The 23,362-nt window shown below is 41.7% G+C and overlaps 1 protein-coding gene across 1 annotated transcript; it reads right to left on the reverse strand.

The window, feature by feature from the left end:
• Positions 1-512: 512 nt before the first annotated feature.
• On the reverse strand, positions 513-23,095 carry PLCXD2 (phosphatidylinositol specific phospholipase C X domain containing 2). The gene is made up of 4 exons (XM_026041841.1): positions 22,987-23,095; positions 9,464-9,924; positions 8,130-8,371; positions 513-5,996 (listed from the first exon to the last, which is right to left on the reverse strand). The coding sequence occupies exons 1-4, from the start codon at positions 23,066-23,068 to the stop codon at positions 5,834-5,836; spliced, it is 948 nt and encodes a 315-aa protein (XP_025897626.1). The 5' UTR covers positions 23,069-23,095; the 3' UTR covers positions 513-5,833.
• Positions 23,096-23,362: the final 267 nt, after the last annotated feature.

Here is a 23,362-nt window from a genome sequence, read left to right on the forward strand (position 1 = left end):
ATATAGCTCCCTAGCCACTCTACACAACTACTCCCACAGAGTTGCCAGCACGTTACAGTAAATAAGCACGTTGCCCAGGGTTGGATGACCTGGGGAACACAAACACAGCAACATATGGCACCTCCTAAAGTTTATAGATGCTCTTAATGACACCATTCTGCATTACACACAGTAAAAGTAACTGAGCTTGTTGTAGCTGATTCACAATGTAATCTGCATGTATCAAAATAAKGAACAGCACAAAASCCACAGTAAGATGATTAGTTCAAGCTGTACATTTATTTTCAGGATTAAAACCCCCCTCCCAGGATACAGGTATACAAGGGTGAAAAAGAAACTCATGTTAACCCCAAATTTGTTTGCAGTTAAAATGAGACATTCTGTTTTCACAAAACAGATTTGGACAGATGGATAAAGCACAACTTGCCAAAAGATGAAAAACTGCACAAAATAACAAATCAAGAATAGGTAATTCCTTTATACCTGGCTCCCTCTTCAACTCCCAAGGTATAAACAGAAAAAATAGATATTCAATTGCAAAATGTTTATCATTGAACAAGAGTCCAACAGCATTATTTTATTACACAATATACTGAACAGTACAGCAGAAATTTATCACAGGTCTTTGACAAAGTATAACAGAAACACTGTAGGAAACGATGACAATTCATAAATACTCAAATACAATATACACAATGAACAGATTCACAAAACTGTTCTAATGTTTACATTCCTTTTTGTCTCTACAGTTTCTATTTGACTGATACTTTAAGTTAAAGCTGATTCACTGAATTAAAGATTTAGAGAAATAAATTATGTTTACACACGCGCCCTCCTCTTGTTCAGTTAGGCTGGCGTACTGATTTCCTGGGTAAAACAGACTGATTCAATGGAACTAAACCAGACTAGGATTCTCTCTGGAAAGTATGACCAGGGAGATAACACTATATGTACATTGGGCTCATTGGAAGCTAGCACAAACTTGGCTCTTCAGCATCTGCTCATCCTCTGTCTGCAGAGTCAGAAGGCAAAACCTACCTGTGAACTTGGTTGGGGGTTATATGCAGGGTTATATGCAGGTGTTTTCAACTGCATTCACTCCTTCCCTTCACTACACATCCGCTAACGACATCGGGTCTCCAGTTCCAACACTGCTACCAGAGACGCAGAAGTTCAGACTTCGAAAAGGTAATCCACAAGGAACTGCTATGAATTTTAAAATTTGCAAGTTTTCTTGCATTAAAAAAATGTACTTAGAGATATGCACAACATAATCTTGAAGAAAAAAMCTGTTTTACTCTTTCTGAATTACTTTGAAATAGAACTTAATGTTTATTTTATACATGAAACAAAGCTTTTTGTCATCGAATCAAATAAAGTATTTCATTACTATAGAACTTCTTTTCCTCTTCCCTCAAAACATTCTCTCAAGCCAAGTCCACTTSAATCTGCAAATATTTCAATTCAACAAGATTTGCATTCTCTAACAAAACATGTTAAGAGTACATTTTTCTAATTCTAACCACAGCCCTCTTTTTAAGAGGAAAGCAATACTGGTATTAGTAATTAGTCAAGGGAGGCTTGTCCAAATATTATGAACTTGAGAATCAACAAACTGAACTGGGACTCCTGCAAGCATCAGCATCAGGCAGGTTTGCGTTTCTTCAGTACATGCTCTGGCTGCCAGACAGTGGAATTAAAGAAACAGAGAAACAAAATGAACTTTTTCACTATTCAAACAAATACATTTTGACTTGGCTTGAATTTTGAATGAAGTTTTGAATTAGCTTGGTGGTTCTGTGCTCATACAATCACAAAAAAAATGCTCAAGTTCTTGTCCCAGGAAGTGATCATCTGACAATAAACCTGATTAGGTAATACTAGGTAATAAACAATAYGATCTGGATGGACTCTTAAAAATGCATATAGATGCTAAATTAAATATCATATACTCAAATCTTGATTCACTCTTCAACTTGCTTTTATTTGAAAGTTAATTATGTTACAAATGAAAATGGCTCTCTCCTGTCTTTAGCCATAAAAATTCTAAACATCGGTCTACTCYGTAACAATGAGCTCTGACACTCGAGCCAGGTACACAAAGAAAACACTTTTAAAATCTGTGCTAGATCAGAACAGCAGATAAACACCTTGGCAGATACTCCAATTCTAYGTGGTCTAAAGCCCCTGCTCTAAAATACTGCAGTTTTACCAACCAAGCAATTTCTCAACTCCAAGCTAATAACACTGTACCAACACAGCGCAGAGTAGGAYGCGTCAGGAGCAATGACACCACTTCCCCAGGTACCCCACTCTGCTACAAGGAGCACCTCCAGAACTGACTGGGTTCCTTTTTGCAATTGGTTCCTCCTCCAAACACTCCCACATCTGTTTGTYGTCCTTGCCTGTAGTGCCCACGAAACAACACCTGCCTTGCCAGGGCCATCAGCAGCAGGATCCTCCTCACCAGAGCACAGGCCCCGAAGCTCAGTCCCCCTTCAGATTCCTGCTGTCCAAGCATGACAAGAGCAATTCGTCTTTTACTCAAAAATGAACACACAACTCACAGCTTTATGGCTGTGGAATATATTAAGACAGCAGTGCCCAAGCAAGATGCTGAGGGAAGGGTATCAGCAGGAATCCATTATAAATGCCCCTTGCTTTCACCTACAAACACACACTAAAGCACTAAAATCTGTAGATGCTTCCCAATCTTCCTTCCCTGCCGGGACGTATGCACAGGCTATGTCCTATGTGCCCTTCCATTGAGCACTGAGCCCACTGCCAGGGGAACAGAGCAGCCATGGGCTCCGTGTGAGCACATTAGGGAGAGAGATAACCGTTATAAAACAATGTGCAAGCAAACTGCATGGGTAGCAACAAACCATCCAAATAAATTCTTCTGCAATATAACATATTAATACATGGCCTTCTCTTCTCCCAACATCTAAAGAATGGTCATATCCTAAAAACAATTCTTCTGGGACAGTTATCAGTTTTCTTTTTCCCCTCTTTTTTTTTTCTTCTTTTCCTTCAATGAATTCTACTCCTTTGGAAGACATAAGCAAGACTAAACTCACTGTACCCAACAAATGCAAATAGACACCTACAGCACAGACAACAGAAACAATTAAGTACCTCTAACCTGCCCTTGCCCTAATGCCAATAGGGAGATTTTCCCCATCTCTCACCTGCAAGGTCTGACAGGCAGGAGGTTCCAACCTGGGCCCAGCTGGAGGCCACGCGGGTACTGGGACACCAGGTTCCTGCTCTAATCTGCTGCTTAGGACAAAAAAAATCTCTGAAAAGAGTCTGGTACAAGGGCATTGTGCCCATCTGCCCACGGCCCACCAGGCAGGTCACGTTCCTCACACCTAGGCAGAGCACCAAGCACCACTCTGAAACATGTAGGTCTCTTCACACAAGTCAAGCTTGCAGCATTGTTTTTCCCTCCCTATTTTATCAATTCAAAAATTTATTCTGAATTTCTCCTTCCTCTACTGCCATTCTTAAATCACAGCATTTTGTCCTATTTCAAGATACAGCAGTGACCTAYGTTCAAGAAACTTTCCAGTTTGTATTTAAATATATCTAAACCAAAGCCCTGAGTTGCAATCATCACATCTCTAGTCAAATAAATACAGCAGAAGGACTAACAACTTAAGTCATTACTCTGCATACACAGTATAAATATTGGCTAAGCCTGATAAATCTCTTTTGAGGTAGATATATACAGTACAAAAAATATTAAGAGTCAAATGCAAATATACTTTACCTTATAGCCTTGTCCTCCACTTCCAGGGGATATTTCACAAATGTATTTACCTCCCATTTCACCTGCATTCCTTTTTTTTTTTTGAGTTCTGAGCTCTAAGACTATTTGTAACTTAAAAAACACTGAAAATATCCTGTAGTGATATTTTTACTAGAGTTTCTGTTTGTGCCATGAGAAGTTCACACAACATTTCAGCTAAACAAAGTTTACATGTTTAAAATTGTTTTGCAGATGAGACAGCTGTTCCAAACAGGTTGTAATAGATCAAACAGTAATTTAAAAACAAAGTTTTAAATCAGGAAGTTGATTTTTAGTTTCCCTAAACTTTTCATTATTTCTGTCCCCCCAACACACACTAAAGAAAACTGTCTCAGAAAACAGAATCCCCTCCCATTCCCTTAGAAAACAGATTCAAAGAAAAAAGAAAGGAGAACTCTAATGGAAAACATGCAAAGAGATAAATCAGATTAGAGTCTGCTCAGAACTCGGCCAAGGTTCACATGGAAGGTTTGCAAACTTTASCTAATCTTGTCTGAGTTCAGAGCTTGCAACAAACAAGCAAAACACTTTTGGACTTCTCAGTATTGAGACACTAGAATAGCAGAGCCAAGAGAGGAAGATAGAGAGAGATTCACCTTTTTTAAAGAACATCTATGATAAGCCATTCTCAAGTATCATAATGAGATTAATACATATTTGTAATCATGGAATGATTAGTACACCCAACAGTTGCTTTAAAAAGACAACTGAGCAGGGAGGTATCTGCTAGGCAGACACTTGTTTAAATCCCAAGATAAATCAGGCCATAAAGGACTGCTATCAGCTAGCCAGTTAAAATACCGATACACACAAACATGTGACAAACACGTGGCAACATTTTGTTGTGGATCAACACAAAAAGCAGTAAGACTACACCATTAGCACYGCTCTCCAACTCTGCGGGGCTTATTCCTTAGTCACAAGCAGCTGCAGGCTGAGAAAATGCTTCCACTGGAGCTGTTCTGAGCAGATCGGCTCTGGCAGCAAGCGCCRGCATTCAGGGCAGGCTCTGGAATTCACCCCCACACCGCAAACCCATTCGCTGTTTGGGTTGGGAGCACTCCTTACTTGCATCCAATTCTCCTGAATAAACTTCCACTTAGCCTTCTTCCTTCCACAGAGGTTAACTGCACAAGAAGTTTTCCAAAGAAAATTCAATATGTGGAAAAAAATAGTGAAGAAGCAAGAGAGGAAGGTTGCTAGGCAGTTTCTTGAGCACCTCACAACAGACATGGACTTGTGAGTTGCAAGTCTGATTWCTTGAGTACTGAAGTTTCCTTCAAATTACCAAACTAATTCCAGAGAGGAAACACACTCTTGAACATGATGGCMGTACGTGCACTAAAGTAAAATAACAAGGTGCTGAAAACTAGTTTGGAGCCCAATGAGGCAAAGCATTCCAAGCATTTGCATCTCGGGCCCAAACCAAGTGCGAGTCCTCAGCACAGCATTAGCAGCTTCCTCTGAACAACAGCGACATTGTTTCTTCAAGTAAATCAGAGGTAGTGCCCAGAGCAGCTTAGTGAGCTAAGAGCAGCTTCCAGCTGAAACCAGCTATGCCTGAGGTGGCCTGAAAAGCAGCACTGCCTTGGTTGGCCTGGTAGAACTGCTGCTGAGGGASCAGCAGCCATCGTGGGTTTGAACCTTGAGTCAAGAAGTTGAGCAGGCTGCACACMGGGGGGCACGGTGAGCCCAGTCAGTGGGCAGACCCGTGCAGTAACTGGGTACATCGGCCTCTGAGAGCGGCCCTGGGCTGGCAGGCAGACCCTGGGCAGAACTGCAGCAGATGTGTGTGCAACTTAGTCCAACACGCAGCCACAGAGAGCCACGCAGCAGCACTCAGGCAGTGCCCTGTGTTCCACTCGGAGCTGCCCATCTGTGAGAGAAGACACCCTCCCGGGTCTGATTTTAAACCACACTTCCTTGACTTGTTTTTCAATAAACAGGTTATAATAGTTTCATTTAATAAAATAAGCTTAGAAGAGTTTAAAGATCTCAGGATACAGTGGAACAAAATAATCACAATATAGATGCAGATTCGTCCTCTTCTAAAAGAAGATCATTTAATGCAATAACTGTAGCAGCAAAGTCAACCAGCTCCACAAAGTCTGATGTAATTATGTTAACGCCCATAACGCCCGGTTTCTGTGCTTTCACCCAATTCAATATCATGGGAAGGTTCCTAAAGAGGGAAAAAAATATATACATTTTAAGAGACATCCTCAGCTTTAAATATTCTGCTTATTTTAAATAGCGCATGATGTTTCTAATTGATCTCCCATTTGTGATCATGTGCTGACCCCATGAGATGCAGCCTGCCTGATGTGCTTTATGTGGTTTATAGCCATTAAATGCTAGTTATTTGTCAACGAAACATTCAAGTGTCTAAATTAACATTCATACAAAAAACACCACAGATCAGAGACTATTTTCATTAAGCAGACTGTGCTTCGGGATTTAACACTGCATCATGGCTTGCTTTTGTTCAAATGCATGCTGATGAAAAGCTTAATGCTACACCAACAGGACTTATACAAGGACTCCAGCAYGGCCCAAGGGAAAGCCAGATGTGGTGCCAAACATTCCTCACCCAGGCAGAAGCCTTGCCCTTCAGAAAGAAGGCAGTGCCCTCTTTGCACAAAACATTGATTTTCAGCTTTTGGACCCAGCCAGAGCAGTGGGAAGAGGGACATCAACCCTGCCCTCAGGTTCTCAGTTCTGCCAGGGCTGAGCGCCCTCCACATGCTACTGTGGCTGCTGAAAGGTGGCCTGGGTGGGGAGCTGCTCTGACACTGCAGTGAGGAAAAGCKTCGGGCCTTTCCTAGACAGGGTGAAAGCCAGCAGCCTGTACAGGCTTCTGCACTCTAACAGGCAAACCCCAGGGATTTCAGCACAGGTAGAGACAAATTAAATGTATTAAAATTATGAATATTAGTACCATAATATACAAAAAAGATATCATGTCAGACAAGCCAAGAGTTTGGATCTGTGCCTGCAGATTTTATGAAATTAGCTTGCTCTGTGTTTTTTTAAATCAGTATATCTTTCTAATTTATATTTAAAGTACACAGAAGTTACTTAAACCCATGCATGCTGTTAAACATCTCTACCAAAAATAGACTAAGAGCAAATGCTAGCCACGAGCACCACCTAGCGTTTCATGGCAAGCACAGGTCTGGGCAACGAGCAAACAGAAAACAATATCTGAATAAAGCAGGGGAAATATCATTTGGATTTAATTATCCTTTGCTAGAATGATTTACTGTAAACAGGAAAGAGCCCAAGAACTCCACAGCTTATATATCACCTACAGTTTCTGCGCTTGTACCAATAACTTTTCTAGCTGTAGAACCACAACATTTGCTCTTTTTCAGAAGGGAGTTCTAAGAAAATACATTCTATTGACTTTGACTGCAGTAATACTGCAATTAATACTGAAGGCACCAATGATTCTCTGTAGGAACTATGAGCTGGCTGCTAAGGCAAGGATGTGTTTATCTTGCTGTTTAATATTCTCAGGTGCTCAGACGACCAGGACAGAGCAAGTTAAGGTAGCTGCAAGTATCTGTACAAGTGTTACTTGAAATCAGTTGTGTCAATGTGTCATTTCCAGCTTATTTTGACAAAACAGTCAATATGAAATAGCTGGCCAGGAGAACAGATCCCAACAGGACTGTAACAAGGCTGTATCATCATCCCCACACCAAAGAGCAATATATAGACACACACAGATATCAGGTCCATGTGTCTGATTATATCTTGGACATGATTAGTTGGTTAACAGCCTTAATGACTGGTATTCTGCACTCACATCAAGCTCCTGATGATATTAATGGGTAAGTTGTGCAACAATCAGCAGTAGGAAAAAATTGCTCCTTTTGTTTTTGGTAAAACAAACTCAAAACATGAGAAAATACTGCCTCTGGTCACATATATTTCTCCATTACCCAAGTCATCACCAAGTTATTACCATTGCCAAGTCAGATATGCATGAGGAAATGCAGAACTTAGCTCATAGAAAATGCAGCCTTGTTCTGTTGTATTTTTTTGTTATCTGTTTTGTTTTTGCTCCCCTCACCACCCCAAAAAAACTCAAATCAATTTGAGAATAATCATTACTTTGAAGCTAATCATTCGTTTGAGGCTAGGTCTAGCCTACTAGCCTATATTTCATAAGATCACAGTTTGACAACTTCAGGTACCAGGGAATGCACTTGTATGTACAAGGAATGTACRTACATTCCCTGCTCATACAAGTATGGGAGGGAATGTACACACATTCCCCGTTACTGGAAGYGCTGAGGAGATACCTCACCTATGCACAAGGGTATTCTTCAGACCACGGATTAGGTGCCGTGCAATCGTCTTCACTCGAGGCGTGAGGATGGCCTGGGAAACATGAAAAGTTCCGTAGCGACTTCGCTCCTCAAGAGTCGTCTCCAGAAACTGCAAGAGCTTGTGCACRTTGGTGGTGTTGGCCCACGGTGCTGGTATTTTATTCCCTGGCCACAGGAAGGGGTATTCCCGGTACAGAGGGTAGTGGTAGAAAGTAAGAACCTAATATGCAGAAAGAGGAAAAGAGATGAATAAGAAAATACTTTATTGCTGTACTCTTAAAAACAGTATTTTGCACTAGTTTACACTTGCTTATTACCACTGGAGCTAACATAGGACCAAGCATAGACTAGGAGTAAGTTTATTGCACAATTACCACACAGAAGCAAATAATTTGTCTGCTATGAGGCCAGAATTGATGTAGTTTAGAAYTGCCTTAGTTTAAAATGAAGTTGCTACAAGTACACTGAGGCATCACACAAAGTATTCAACTTAACAGCTTTTCAAAGCATTGCCCAAGACCAGAACTACTTGCACTTGAGCGGCAGCATTTGAGCTATCTTGCCATTTTCTGCATAACCCATTATGCAACTTATTATGAATGAAGTGCCAAAGCCAGCCTTGCTGTCAGAAAATCTTCCCTAGGTGAGAAGTCAAATCCTACTCTTTGTAACGTGGTTCCTTTTAATAAAGAGGAATATAGAAGTAAACGCTAAAACTCCAAGTTTGCAACTAACCATTTCCTGCTGAGGCAAAGCACTTGGACTCAAACTGAGCCAATTTATGGTTTAATAAGTATATGAAATCACTGCGACACTGTTCTCAGAGTTAGTGTACGTGTATGCAAGCAGTTACCACAGACACAAAATGCATTTTATCCTGTCCCTGTAAGGTTCGGATGGCAACAAAGGAGCAAAGACTTTTTCTATCTACTCTTAGTCCTAATACAGCTTATATGCTTCAAACGGGCAAAAGTCTATCACATTCTCATCAACACCAATCAGCACAATGTGCTCTTTCAGGAAGAAAATACTTCTTGTAAGAGGCACAGGCCCCAGGTATAGTATAGTATAAATTAAGGAACATGCTTGGGAAAAAAGGTACAATCCAGCCACACCATGGGTAAAAGAGGAACTCAGTTGCAAAGCCAYGGAAAGAAACCTGTGGACTACATAAATCAGTTCCCTAGTGGGCTTGAAACTACGGCATGTGGAAGTTAACTTTGTTCACGGGCTCATGGGCCTTACTGACCCAGCTCTCCTGCGCACATCTTAAGCTTTGGGGATTGAAGAACACTACACAATCTTTCCCCACCTGGTATTTCTTTTCCCACATGTACTGTAACGTCACATGCTCTACACATGCAATGGAACACAGTTTGGATCCAAACGCCGAGCGGATCTTGTTGATCAAGTAGAAGTGATGGCTGTCATCCATGGCGTAGAAGTGATTGAAGTCCAAGAAGATGACTTCCTTGGGGTGCTGTCCAAGGAAAGTGTTAATCTCCATCAGCCCATCCCATACTTTGATGCCAAACAAGCCATGTATGAAGTAAATCTCCTGTCCTATTTCCCCAGGCTTGGAAGACACACGAAGATCAAAGTAGCGGATCCCACCTTCCAATTGCTCTTTAAAAGTCAGGTTTTGAGTCACCGACCATTTCTTCATAATCTTTTTAACCAATGAAATTTTGGCCAAACGTTTGATAGCTGTGGCTTGGTCTGGTCCCACGGGAGATTTCTCATCAACCCAGTAGCTGAAAGAATCATGTGACCCTAGAAACACACACACAAAAAATTTAGTTTTAGACAACCGAGTTTTAGAAAGCTGAAGGGCTTCTAAACATACATGCTCTTCAAGTAAAAATGTGTGGGTATAAGCTGATCTGCCACAGACTGAAGTCTGCCTGGGATTTCTAACCATCTTTATTTTTACCACCTGCCTGGTACCAGGATTCTGGCTCAGAAGTTACATCAGTCTCCAGGCACAACTTCTTTGTGAAGTCTGAGCAGCAAAAACGCATGCATATTTTGCTAACTGCAGGGAAGAGRTCTTCATTCCTTGCCTCCTATGAGCAGTTCCCTTCCCAACTGCCCTTAAGGTACTATGAGGCTATAATCTGCTTCCTGTGCCTATATCTTCCTTTTATCTCAAGGATTCTTTTCCCTGTTACTTTGACTATACCCACTCTCCTCCTCTCYACCTTGGTTTGAGACTCCCCTAAGGGCAGTTTTCTAGTTTTTAAAGGAAAACTTGCTGACGCTATACCATCTTTTACCTGAGCCTTTTATCTATRTACAAGTGCTCACTTGAAGACTGATGCTTATCCTACCATGCAAGGTCAGAACCGTAAATGAGATTATCATCTCAACTGGATTATTTTGTCAGGAATTTCTAATCTTGAYAGAAGAACAGTCTGTGTACAACCAAACATCACTTTAGAGACTCCAATGCACTCCTTCCTGTGATTTTTTAACAACTTACTAGTAGGRAAAGGGAACTGTAAACATTTAGTTGCCTGGCCTTTACAAAAGACAACTAAAACTAAGCAACTGTTCATTAAATCCTTGCAAACTTCAGAGAAGTATGGCTCTTATATTGCTTTTCATTAAGTCACCAAAGAGTGACAAGTAACAAAAAGCTGCTTTAAAAGGTATCAGCTTAAGCAGCTATTTATCTGTCACAGTAAACCACACCAAAAAGTAGCTGCCAGTTTTGGAGTGAAACCTTTTTTTCCTCCAAACATCAGAAACAGAAACCACAGTGAYTACAAGGGATCAAACACGTGATGAAGACATTTCAAGAGAAACCATACAATGCCCTGCTTATACTGCAACTCATGCAAACGCGTGGCTTTACAAAGAGCTCCCCTTGCTGCTGAATGAGTCTTTCAAGCATCRACAGTATTTGGAAAAGGGACTTCAGCTACAAGGAAATCTTCTTATCCCTCTTAATAAATCACGTTGAATAAGGGAAAAAAATATAAAAACTAAGCAAAGAAAAATCATGTTTTCAAGTCTACCCATTTTAATTTCTTCTTCTACAAAACTCACTATAGAATTATGTTGGGATAAAGCCGTACAAAATATTTTCCAACTGGGATTGTGCTATTACTAACATCATTATGCCCCCTTCAGAGAGCATCGTTGTCTGGTAAACCTGGTTTATGAAGGAACAGAATGACAATTTTATCTGGCATCAGACACATAGCTATCAACTCTCAGGAAGCTTTCCAAACAAATCCAAGCGAAGCAGCAGCTTGGCTTGGTAAGTGATCATATACTTYACAGCTATGAAAGCCTCTTCCTATTGCAGACTTGCACATACAAGGCTCACACCTAAGGAYCCAGAGAGCAAATTGCTCTTAGCAATGCTTACACTAGCGCAGACTATTAATAGCTGGAGAAAACAATAAAAGAGCAAGCTGCACACACACTGACTTCAATACATGCTTTAAAACCTGAGCTTCTTAGCAGCACAGCTGAGAAACAGAACTATCCTTCTAGTTAAACCTTCATGGTTGCCCTCTCTCTTTAAAGAGAGATCTAGGATTTGATCAACAASTATACCTAGCTATAAAGTAGAACATAGGAAAAGGAAATTGAAAAGCTTACCCAGCCATGGGGTTAACTTTGCTTAGCTGTAATGTTAGACTACATGCTAAATTCACTCAGCTCAATGCCAAAATAATCCCTGCCCCTCCTTCTGTCTCTCTTCCTCCCTCCCCAATCCCAGGGCAGGCCTCACTGTTCTGCAGCCACAGCATGTGCCAGKCTGCCAGATGACCCAGCATTATTTCATTTTGAAGGAGTGCAATCCAGGCCAACCCAAGCTTGTACCCTTTCCAAGGCAAAAGCAGGAGCCAACATGAGAACAGRAGGGCAGCCCAGTTCTGCTAGCAGYTCAATGGGCAGCACCATTGGCCATATCCTCAACCAGGGACTACCGCAAGGATGGGCAAGGAGAGTCAGGGGCTGCCAAACACCGCAAGAATTGCAATATACACATATGCAGCCAAGTTTGAGTACATAAATCCTTCATAACTCTTCTGCTGCCTCACAAGCTGCGTGCATTTCTCCARATTATGCTGATCCTTTTTTTTCTCCAAGAAAGTTGAAGCAACTCAAGTCACGTTTGAGATGACAGTCAATATCTTAATTRTAAATTAAATTCTATACCGTTTTAATAAACTCACTCCTTAAATACTGTTGATTGTGAATTAAAAACATCCAACTTGGGTATTTATAAGCTCCATTTTACAGATGGGAGTGAAGGAGGGAAGGCACAACAACTTGCCTACGCTTGTCCTTTAGACGAGGGGAGGCTAAAGCTCCCCGCTAGGTTACCTCAAGGGCATGTTCTTGCACCTGCAGCATGCTGCCCAGAAACTCTTCTCGAGTCCCTGCATAATGCCAAGGGATTACCGCGCACACCGCAATTCTCAGGCAACAGCCTCAGTGACACAACGTCACTCTGCTGCTCAGACCTTSCCAATACCAAGCTACCCACAGGGCTAAACAAGGCAACAAGGATTGCCAACCGCCCCCAACAGGCCAGAGATACTTGGCTCGAGGAAGCAAAGCTGGTGTTATTCAGTACATGAGATTTAACCAGGAAAAAGTCCAGGTTGCAGATCAGTCTGATCTCTTAACTTCTCTGAATAAAAGGCACTGGCTGCTCTACTTTGGTTTCATTTCTTTCATCTCTCCGACTGGAAGTTTCCAGGAAAACAGGAACTATATCTGAGTTTTCACTGGGGTGTTAAGCAAACCTGTGATAYGCTCAGAAGGATACTAAGCAGGTATCTTTCAGACACCAGTTTGTTAAAACAACAAATAACCCTCTTCGTATTATCCCAGCAAAGGGAAGCATTTTATTCAGATCTTCAACCCTCTTTCCTCCCTACATTGGCTTCTCAAATTAACTGTACATTCAATAGATTGCTTTTAAATCCCATTTATATGTTAAATATTGTATTCCAGTCTTCCAAATGACTTTTGTTGAAGTCTTTGCTAATCTCTTTGCTAATAAAAGAGCCTTTTATCATCACATCTGCAACAGATTCCAACTTTCTAGTAGGTCTCATTTGTTACGCCATCTAGTCAGATGGGATACATTAACCCATGGTGTAGCTCAAACAAGTAACATTAGTCAAGACATTTTTTTTAAGCCTTGGACTTCAACTGCTAGCTACACTGCTTTCCATCTTCTCCGTCTCTGCATCGCTACTTGTTCTGTACACTGTCATAATGTAGGGACACAAATCAGTATCACCTCATCAACCTAGCTGTCTTTTTACAGGCTTGTAAATTTACTTCCGAGGAATATTAAACAGCACACAAAATGCAGAGAGCTTCCAGCACTACTTCTGCGCTAGCATTTACTTGAAAACAAAGAGCTCCTCTCCCGCCCTCAAAGTCCTTKGGCACCAGCACATTCACAGTATGAGCTGCCCTGGGTACAACACCACAGACTGGTCATAAGCAGCTGAAGACACCTTCATCACACTCTTGGCTAGTCATGTTTCTGTAGAAAGCAGAACAGGAGAGTGCACTTTCAGCAAGCTTAACTAGATCAAAATAATTTGGTTTCATCTTTACATCAATGAAATAACAAAAGGCACAGAGAAACATGTGTCATGTTAAACACTTACAAACGGCAAGGTCAACATACTGCACCATTAAAAGCATTACAGGATCATTTATGAACAAAGAATCACCCTAACCAGAATGACACCAAGCTTCTATACAAAGGATATTCCTCACATTAAACAACATGCTTCACAACAGATTTAGAAGAATAAACATTAGAGTCAAAATAGAGAAACAAACTAATCAAGTTCAAAGCACATGGGAACCAAATGCTATCAAGTTAAAGTTATCCCCTCAAGCATTATTCAAAACCAAATGCCTAATCTGTGCCAGAATTGAGGGAAAACTGGCATAGATAGTGTCTCTCAAAGCCCMAAAGTCCTCAGGATTCAGGTCATTAATAACCCAGATTCTTATCAGAAGATTAACATCTTAAAAATGCTTAAATAATGAAAAGCAAATTTAATGATTCACTGACTTGCCCAGCAAAGGGCAGAGAAGAGGGAGTAGCAAACATCTCATTGATAATAATCTGAAACTATCTAAACAAATWTTTTTATATTTTAATAGACTCTTAAAAGAATCCCAAGTTATTTTTAATGCAGTCTAAAGAGACAAAGCCTAGCACAGACTAAATCCTCTTATGAAAGCATCTTCCCTGTATCAGAGTACTAGACTGACTTCCCCTACAGTAGAAGATAGGGCAGGAAGAATCAAGTGGCAGAGGTGAGAAGAGAAAGGGACTACTCAAAACAGCTTCAGACATAACCYCGTATGTTAATTTACTTTTCTTTCAAGCCAGGATGAGCTTGTTCAACAGCAGTTGCTCCCTGTTCAGTTTGTGGTAGTTTAGTAAYAATAATGTATTTATCACCAGTACCTTTACCTGTCTGCATAGGGAAAACAACAGATGACTGTATTTCCTGACCCTGAACAAAGGTATCTGATAGAAAAGAAACTTTTCTCTTTAGTTAGCTCTATTAATTGGAACAGGGGAAAGAAAACTTACCTGGCAAAAGGTACTGAAGACAAATACCAGGTGAGGAAATTTCAATAAGCTGTACATATAATACAGATTTTCAAGCTCTTTAATCTGAGCATTTCAYAAACAACTCTGACATCTGTTACACTATCACAAAAGCTGGGTCCCAACCTCCACCAAGAAGCGAGTCCTTTTTTCACTGGTGCTAGATAATACCAAGAACAGYATAAGCTGCTTCTACACTCACCAAAAAATACTCCTAAAACTTCAAGATTTAAAATTACTGAGCAATATTGAAGTCTGGCCCACCTAGGATACTCCTGACTTTTCTATTACCTAAATAAGTCAAATCCTTTATYCTRACTGGAAATCMCCAGACTGGTATAAATAACTCCAGRAGATCACATAATACCTATTTTCCTATGCTCAGTTGAAAATTTCAAGCAAGGTACTTCCCAACAATAAGCACTCAAGACAAAATGAAAAACACAGGGTATGACAGAATAAACAGATTCCCCCCAAAATCTGCTTGCAATCCACCACACACAATCCTCTTAGTAAACTAGGCTTAAAAAAAGGATCATATGATTAGTAAATACAAGGAATTAAAATTCCCTTATTGCAAAGAACTAAGACACCTGTCTTCCTTGTTTTGTGACCACTCAGAAGTGCAATTCAAAGGCTCTCATTCGCCCTGGAGAAAGTTCCTTCCAAGTTTTTCCCATTTTCATTATAGCACATTTTTAGAAAGCACACACCACCTGAAACTTTCACATAATACTCAAAGACAACAAACATTTATGTTGACACTGTGATTAGCTTTCTCCATTTGAAGTAAAGATTTCACAAAATCACAGAATGCTCGAGGTTGGAAGGGACTCCTAGAGCTCATCTAGTCCAACCCCCTGCTCCAGCAGGGACATCCAGGGCACAGGGCAGCATCCAGGCAGCTTTGGAAGACCTCCAGAGAAGGAGACTCCACAACCTCCCTGGGTAGCCTGTGCCAAGGCTCTGTCACCCTCACTGTAAGGAAGCTCCTCCTCACATGGAGATGAAACTGCCTGTGTTTTAGTTTGTACCCATTACCCAATGTCCTGTCACTGGCCACCACCAAGAAGAGTTTGGCCCCATCCTCTTTACATCCAGCCCCTCAAGTATTTGTATAGGTTGATAAGATCCGCGCTCAGTCTTCTCCTGGCTTAATACGCCCCACTTGCATAATCTTTCCTCATATGATAGATGCTTCTGTCCCTTAATCATTTTTGCTCCTCTGCACTGGACCCTCTCTACTCCAAGCCTCACCAAAGCTGAGGAGAAAKGCARGATCCCCTCCCTCCACCTGCTGGCAACACTCCTGATGCAGGACAGGATYCCACTGGCCTTCTGGGCTACAAGGGCACACTGCTGGCTCATGGTTAATGTGTTGTCCACTGGGACTCCCAGWTCCCTCTCCATGCAGCTGCTCTAAAGCAGGTCARCCCCTGATCTGTACTGGTGCCTGGGGTTATTCCTCCCCAAGCACACGACTCTGCACTTGTTGAACCTTCACCTCCAGCTGGCAGTGAAGTCACTCTCTAGGGCACAGATTTTCACAGCGGAAAAAAAGTTCTGTCAATGGAAATAATTCTGTTTGAAAACATTTTTCAATTGCATCAAAAACAATTTTTCCAGCTAAACAAAAGTTGGCAGTGCTTCAAATCAAAATCCTAAATTCCCAAGCTTGTTTGGGTTTGGGGGGGGGCAGGAACTTCCACATAGATTCATTACAGATATTTCACTACCCATCCCTCTAGTCCTTAACATAAGGATGTTAAAAGGGCTATTATACAATAAAAAGTATTTCGCTGTTGCTGTATATTCTCATCAGTGAAGCACCCCAGACAGCCCAATAGCATTTTGCTACCATAAACTGGTATTAGCTATGACACAGTATAAGATCATGACAGGTTCATCCCCAAAACTTTTCATTTACAAATCATATCCAACACTGAATTTTCAGCATACTTCTAAAGTTTTCTTCTAATGCTTATTACCTCAATGGATGCCAACTTAATTGGAAAGGAAAATAAAGCTGGGTGAATCACAACATGACCTTACATTCCCTGTGTGAGCTTTAACTGRACAGATGGCCTGCTTAGCTGATTCAATGATCCCTTTAATTAGGGTTCTACAGGAGCCCTGCTGCAAGGAGGATGCAGTCCCAAGCTCACCAGCACCTCTCCCCACAGCAGCACCTTCACAGGGCACCCCAGTGAACAAACACAAGACACTTGTGGCAAGAACAAACTCAGCAGCTCCCCTCTGAGCCAGTCAGGCAAAGAGAAAACTCAGATGTCCCGAGATCTTAGCGACCAGTTCAAAACTGGACAAGGCTTCTTCCTCTGAAGAATCATTTTTATTTCTCCTGGCTGATGAGAAAGCAAGCTGCCCATGGGACTTATACGACATCACTGAACTGGCAAGAAAACAGCAATGGCCTGGAGATGGAGAGATGCTYGGCAGACATGCAGGACTGCAACAGTACTGGACATTCCTCACATGYCTGAGATGCCAACAGGACCAGCATCTGGGCAGGCCCATTTCTGCTCCCCACAACTGCCCAGAGCAGTTGATCATCACAGGAAGTTAGTGAAGCTGCGCCTCACTAGACACACCCCCAGCTTTGCCTTACTCACTCTGACTTAACTACAGGCTTGGCTGGTAAGGCAGCACATCATCAAGACTGCTTGCCAGTTGTATTTACACAGCTAGGTTCTCCAGAGCTAAATGTGTTGTAAGACTCCTACCACTTATTTAGTCTTGGACTTTTGGGGCAGTCTTTTTGTCAAGGGAGAACRGCTTGTTGTAGTATCTGAAGTTTCAGTGATTGTCATACTGACCCTCYTAGAAATTAAGTTATTTATATTTTAAAAAGATGCAGACATGCTTTTTTTTTTGAGGGGTGGGGAAAGATGCGCAGCTTGAACAGTGTTGAAGTTTGGAGCAGAAGACTGCCATTTACTGCCTTCAGACATCATTGAGAAACAGAAAAACTAAAGACACTAACAACTATTGTAACTCTTCCCAAATTACGGGAATCTTAGTCATGTGAGATGATACTATTTTCTTTTAAGAAAAAAGCTTTTGGAAAAGTGGAACTCCACTTCTTACATCACCTCTAGCTACCTCTATTCCAGCAACCTGTTGGCAATTCTTGGCAAATTTCTGGGTCTGCTAGAAACAGGAACTGAACCACACTAATTGCTCCGCATTGCTTAGAAATGAGATACTGATTGTCCATCATGTGGATTCAGAGGAAGAGCTAATACATCAGCTGGGACTGCTAGGAGATGATAAAAGGCTTGGTGCACTGTCAGAAGCAATTACTAAATAGCTGTCCTACTTTTCCCTAGAGGAAAACTGCCTAAGCCCTCCACACAAACAGAGCATCTCCCTCGCATTACATCCAGCCCTGTAACATTGACAATACATGGGAATGACTKACTGTTGGGGAGAGAAACCTTGTAGTGTTTCCAAATAACCTCARGTATATCAAATCTTACATACAATACAGAAGTATTCATACTGCAAAATTAAAGCAAATGTTACCACTTATGCCCAATATTAGTGTGACTACTCTTTYAATACTGCATTTCAGCATATTGAAGTAACACATTTTACTTCTCCAAACTTCCCCCAAGTTTCAGTTCACCCCTTTCCAGAACACCGGGAACAGATCAAAAATAGCAGTTTAATAGCAATAGCAGCACCACAGATTAAAAATAGCAATTTAAATCCTTAAGGGATCATGATTTCCTTCATAAAACATGAGAAAAAGTCAGCATGGAGAAAAACAAAAGCATCTCCCCCTCCCCAAAAACTTTCACAGAACAGAGAATTTATCCAGAGATCCAGCTGGATTCAAAATTGCATACATGCCTACCTCTTATTAGCACTGCTCATTATACCAACATAGGATATCCCACATTATACATTATTTCATATGAGTGCCAAAAGCAAATAGCACAAAACATTCTGTCAAGGATTACATTCATACCAGGAATGCTTTCAAGAGTTCATTTTTTAAAACTAAAAAATCTACATCAGCCTAGAGTATGATTAAGAACAAAATTAACCTCCTTCAACAAATTAAGTACACTGTCCACACAAAGTAAAGACATTTTAACTATTTGATATGTGCTGACTTTTGTAAAATAAAATTTATTCTCCAATCATATTACACAGAAACCTCACTTAGCCTAGAGGTTTTCCTATAAAAACAGAGAAGGCAAGTTTGAAGTGATGACAAACAAGCTTTGGAGGAGATCCCCAAGTAATATCTCAGAAGARTGCCTCTGTTTTGAGCACAGACTTAGCAAATAAACATCACACTGGTCTACTTAGTGCAATATTTATCTTAAACAGCATTTGTCACTAACTAGTTYAACAAATAACCAGTGACTTTCTGTCACGCAGGAGCATGTTTCAGGAACCACTCAATAGCTCATGGAATAACAGGAGAATTTAGGTTAGAAARGACCGGYAGAGATCAAGATGACTAACTCATTTAAAAAAGCAGCTTCAAAAGCAGAACTGTTTGCAGTAGACAAAGCAGATTTCTATACAGATTCTTTATTTCATACACAAAGTTATGACTTGAGTTCTTCCTTTTCTGTGAGTTGTATCAACTACTGCATTTTAGTTTATCCCTTGCCATGACAACATTTTGCCTCACTTTTTTTTTTTAAATAGGCAGACTACTTTCAAATGTGGCATTTGCTTGAAGTGCAAGGAAAAAGTTTCAGTATTTTACAGATCTAACCTTAAAGAAAAGCTGAAACAAGTTTTAGACTTTCCAGCCCTCTAGAGACTTCACCAGTCTCARAACTCTCCTCCTACTTGTAGAACAAAAGTTCTGGGAAGAAGGGAGAGGAAAGCAAAAAAAAAAAAGACACCAAAAAACAGCAACAGCCAGTTGAATCCATTTCTGCAGTGGTAAGGAAGAAGAATGCATTCCAAGATGGACAAAAACAGGTCACACGTTACACACACGCGTATTGCACAGAGCAAAATGTTGCTCATTTGAGCCACCTTTCACCTCCCTTTGGAGGATACCAGCAGTCTTCACTACTAGTCAGGGTCTCCAAACAGGTGCCTCAGATGCTGCCTATGGTAAAGCCCCCTTGGGCCGTTACAATAGTTTTGCCAAAAAAACACAGAAAAATGCACTCATGCAAAAGAATCACTACTGAAAAGTAAGAAACTTCACCCACCTACCTACCCACTCATTCTTCTACCTTTCTGTCTCCCTACTTGCCCTATTCACAGATTAAATGAGATATGTGAAGGGAATGAATGGAAAAAAAACTACAAACAAATCCATGCTGCCTATGATTTCAGAAATCATCACTTATTATTAAGCAGTGCAGCATTACCAAAACAGCAATAACTAGTCTTCTCATCTCCTCTGCTACCATGATGCCAGTATTTTAAACCAACTGTAATAACATATTTAACAGTCACCAGCACAACTTTGTGTAGCCAGAAGTTTTATAGTCCTTACTCTGCCACAGCACATAAAAGCTGATTTGCTGCTGGTCAGAAAATGAAAACAGAATGAAATGAAAACAGAAAATAAAAACAACTYCTACAAAAAAATCCAAGGTTTACAGTCCACTTAAATTTTACGTTAACRCTACACTTACTTTCCATCCTCTCCCTGCTCTAATTAATATGGTTACAGAATTCACATTTGCTAACATCTTAGAGGAAAGAAAAGAAAATTTAAAAAAAAGGTGTTTAAATGAACAAAATGAGACATTCTGATAGACACAGAACTGTGTGTTCTAACACCTGAGGATGCTCCTACTACAGCAGCTTCAAATGCCATTTGTTYACCTCTATTTGAAAACTGCAGAAAAATCACTGTTTATAGGGAAACGTCTCAGCACAGCTTCTATACCAACATCTACCTGAAAGTTTGACAGGTTTWAAGACATTATTAAGGAAATCCCATCTATACCATTAAAGACCAGAGTCAAATATCCACTTTCAGAACAGATGGCCTATTTGCAAGCAATTCTAGATTCTTTTTGCCATTTACAGAGACTGAAATTCAGCTCTATTTCTAAATAACTTTAGGGTTATTCATCTTCCTCATATCTCAGTGTATTTATCCAAGCAAAGTAAACATGACAGCATTTATTTCTGACATATTGTCAGATGAAATTGCAAGCTCTCTGCAGGAGCTATGAATTGTTTTAAATACAGCTGGCAAAGCAGCAAGATTTTATAAAGAGTTAMAGTATTTTGTATCTTTGGCATCATATTTAGGGATATTTCTTAACTGTGCCGTATTTTTTTATTTTTATCTCCAAGGCTTACATAGGTTCTGCTATAAAACACGTTTTCTTTTTAAATATATAGCCTGAATCATTGCTTCCACTAGTGGTTAGGTTCAGCATAAACATAYAGCTTTTTCCCTGTCCATTTTTAGCCTTGACAACCTCCAACAACTTCTAGAACTTAAAGAACTTGTAAAAACTTCAGTTTATATAAAGCATAATACTTCCCTTCAAAATATACATCATCTGGAAGAGATATACCTACACACTTCTATTTGTCAAGTACTTAGACTTCACTTGATGTTTTACAKGTTTACTGCCGTGGCTGCTCACTGGAACACCTCTTGTATGAGGASAGACTGAGTTGGGCCTGTTTAGCTGAGAGGGGATCTGATTAACATGCATAAGTTCATGAGGGGAGAATGTAGGGAAGAAGGGGTCAAGCTCTTCTCAGTGGTGGCCAAGGACAGGACAAGGGGYAATGGGTGCAAGCTGCAACACAGGCAGTTCCATCTCCATGTGAGGAGGAACTTCTTCCCTGTGAGGGTGACAGAGCCCTGGCACAGGCTGCCCAGGGAGGCTGTGGAGTCTCCCTCTCTGGTGGTCTTCAAAACTTGCCTGGATGCCGCCCTGTGTCCCGTGCTCTGGGTGTCCCTGCTGGAGCAGGGAGGTTGSACTAGATGATCCCTAGAGGTCCCTTCCAACCTTAAACATTCTGTGATTCTGTAAAAACACTTCTCCACTGGACCAGCTGAAAGGATTGGAGTTTCATGGTCATTTTCAAAAAAGGCTGAGTCTTTCCCCCACCCCATCTCCTGCAACAGAGGGATTCATATTACTCCTTATTTACAAACAGCTGCCATAACACTTCCCAGACAGTAAACTATTCCTGATTAGTAAACTAATAATCATAAATGAGGGACTAGCTATACAAAGGGCAACTTTGGGAAATCATTTACCCTCCACCCCACAGTAAGACCATCCTGTTCTCCTTCAAAACTGTGCTATAGAGAAAAATGGTTCTTGCTCCCCAACACAGATTTTTCCATGTTAACAAATGTGCAAGCTCTGAACCCCAACCATAAGCAAACATCTCAGTAGACCACTCAGCAGGTACAGTGACAGCACCATAAAACAAGACAAAAATGATCTGAGGGTCTGCACAAACTTACTAAACCATTGTGTGAGYCACATCCATTACTTGCCCTCATCTACTCCATCTCCCTGTGCGTGCAGGGGTGTTGCTAGATGATCTCTAAAGGTCCCTTCCAACCTTCAGGGTTCTGTGATTCTGATCTCCTCAACACTAGTCTGTGCATCAAAGAAAACTGTGTTTCTGTGTAGCAYACCATTCCACTTATTAGAAAATCACTACTGGAAAAGTTAAAGGAGAAAGCCAATGTTGATGAAGGATTATAGAGTGATTTAAATCACACACAGATCACTCTTTGAGCAAGAGACCACTGCCACCAACCAGAGCGGTATTGACACGTGACCRATTAAGTGGACTAAGCGGTCACTTTTTATCTTGTCAGAAGGAAGCTCTCCAAGTTCCCCACAAAGACAGCTGGTGCTTAATCCCACTGCTTGCGGAAGACAACAGCCAGACAGCAGAACAGGCAATTTAAGAGAAACCGGGGCAARCCCAACCACGGAAGTATGCAGGCAGAATGAAAGGGTGATAAATSCCACGCACCTGCACGAACGCACTGCCCGCTGCTATGTGTTTTAGGGAGCTGATCTTAGCCTGTTTTACTTCCCCCTTCCATAAACTCCGTCTCCTTCGCCCGGCGGGGGAAACAACCCCATGAAAACAGATAAATAAATGAAGAAATACAGCTGCTGTCAATGCCGGTTTCTCTCAGGGAGCCAAGAGGAGACGACGAGAGACTCCCGACCTGCAGCGAGGCGGCCTACCTCCCCGCCCCCCGCGGCGCCTACCTGGGATGGCGAGGTTGGAGAGCGGGCAGGAGCGCAGCGCCGCCGGCAGCGAGCCCATCCAGTCCGCGTTGCTCTCCGCCATGGCCCGGGCAGCTTTCCGCCGTCGCCGCCGCCGGTGGCCCCTGGCCACGGGCACCGCGCCCGGCGAGTCCATGCCCGGCCGCGGCCACAGGCGGAGCTGCGCCAGCGCGGGCCGATACGCGCCCCGCCGCGCCGCGGCCCAACGGGCAGAGAACGGCCGCACGCGGCCGTTGCCGGCGCCTCCCTTATGTAACAGGTGCGGCGCGGCGCCCGCCCTCCCCATCCCGGCCGCCTATTGGCCCGGCGTGGCGCGGCCGCACGCTCATTGGTTGCGGCGCCGGCGGGGGCGGGGCGG

This window comes from Nothoprocta perdicaria, unplaced genomic scaffold (genome assembly GCF_003342845.1).
Source record: "Nothoprocta perdicaria isolate Ctin4 unplaced genomic scaffold, notPer1 scaffold_102, whole genome shotgun sequence".
Classification (NCBI taxonomy): domain Eukaryota; kingdom Metazoa; phylum Chordata; class Aves; order Tinamiformes; family Tinamidae; genus Nothoprocta; species Nothoprocta perdicaria.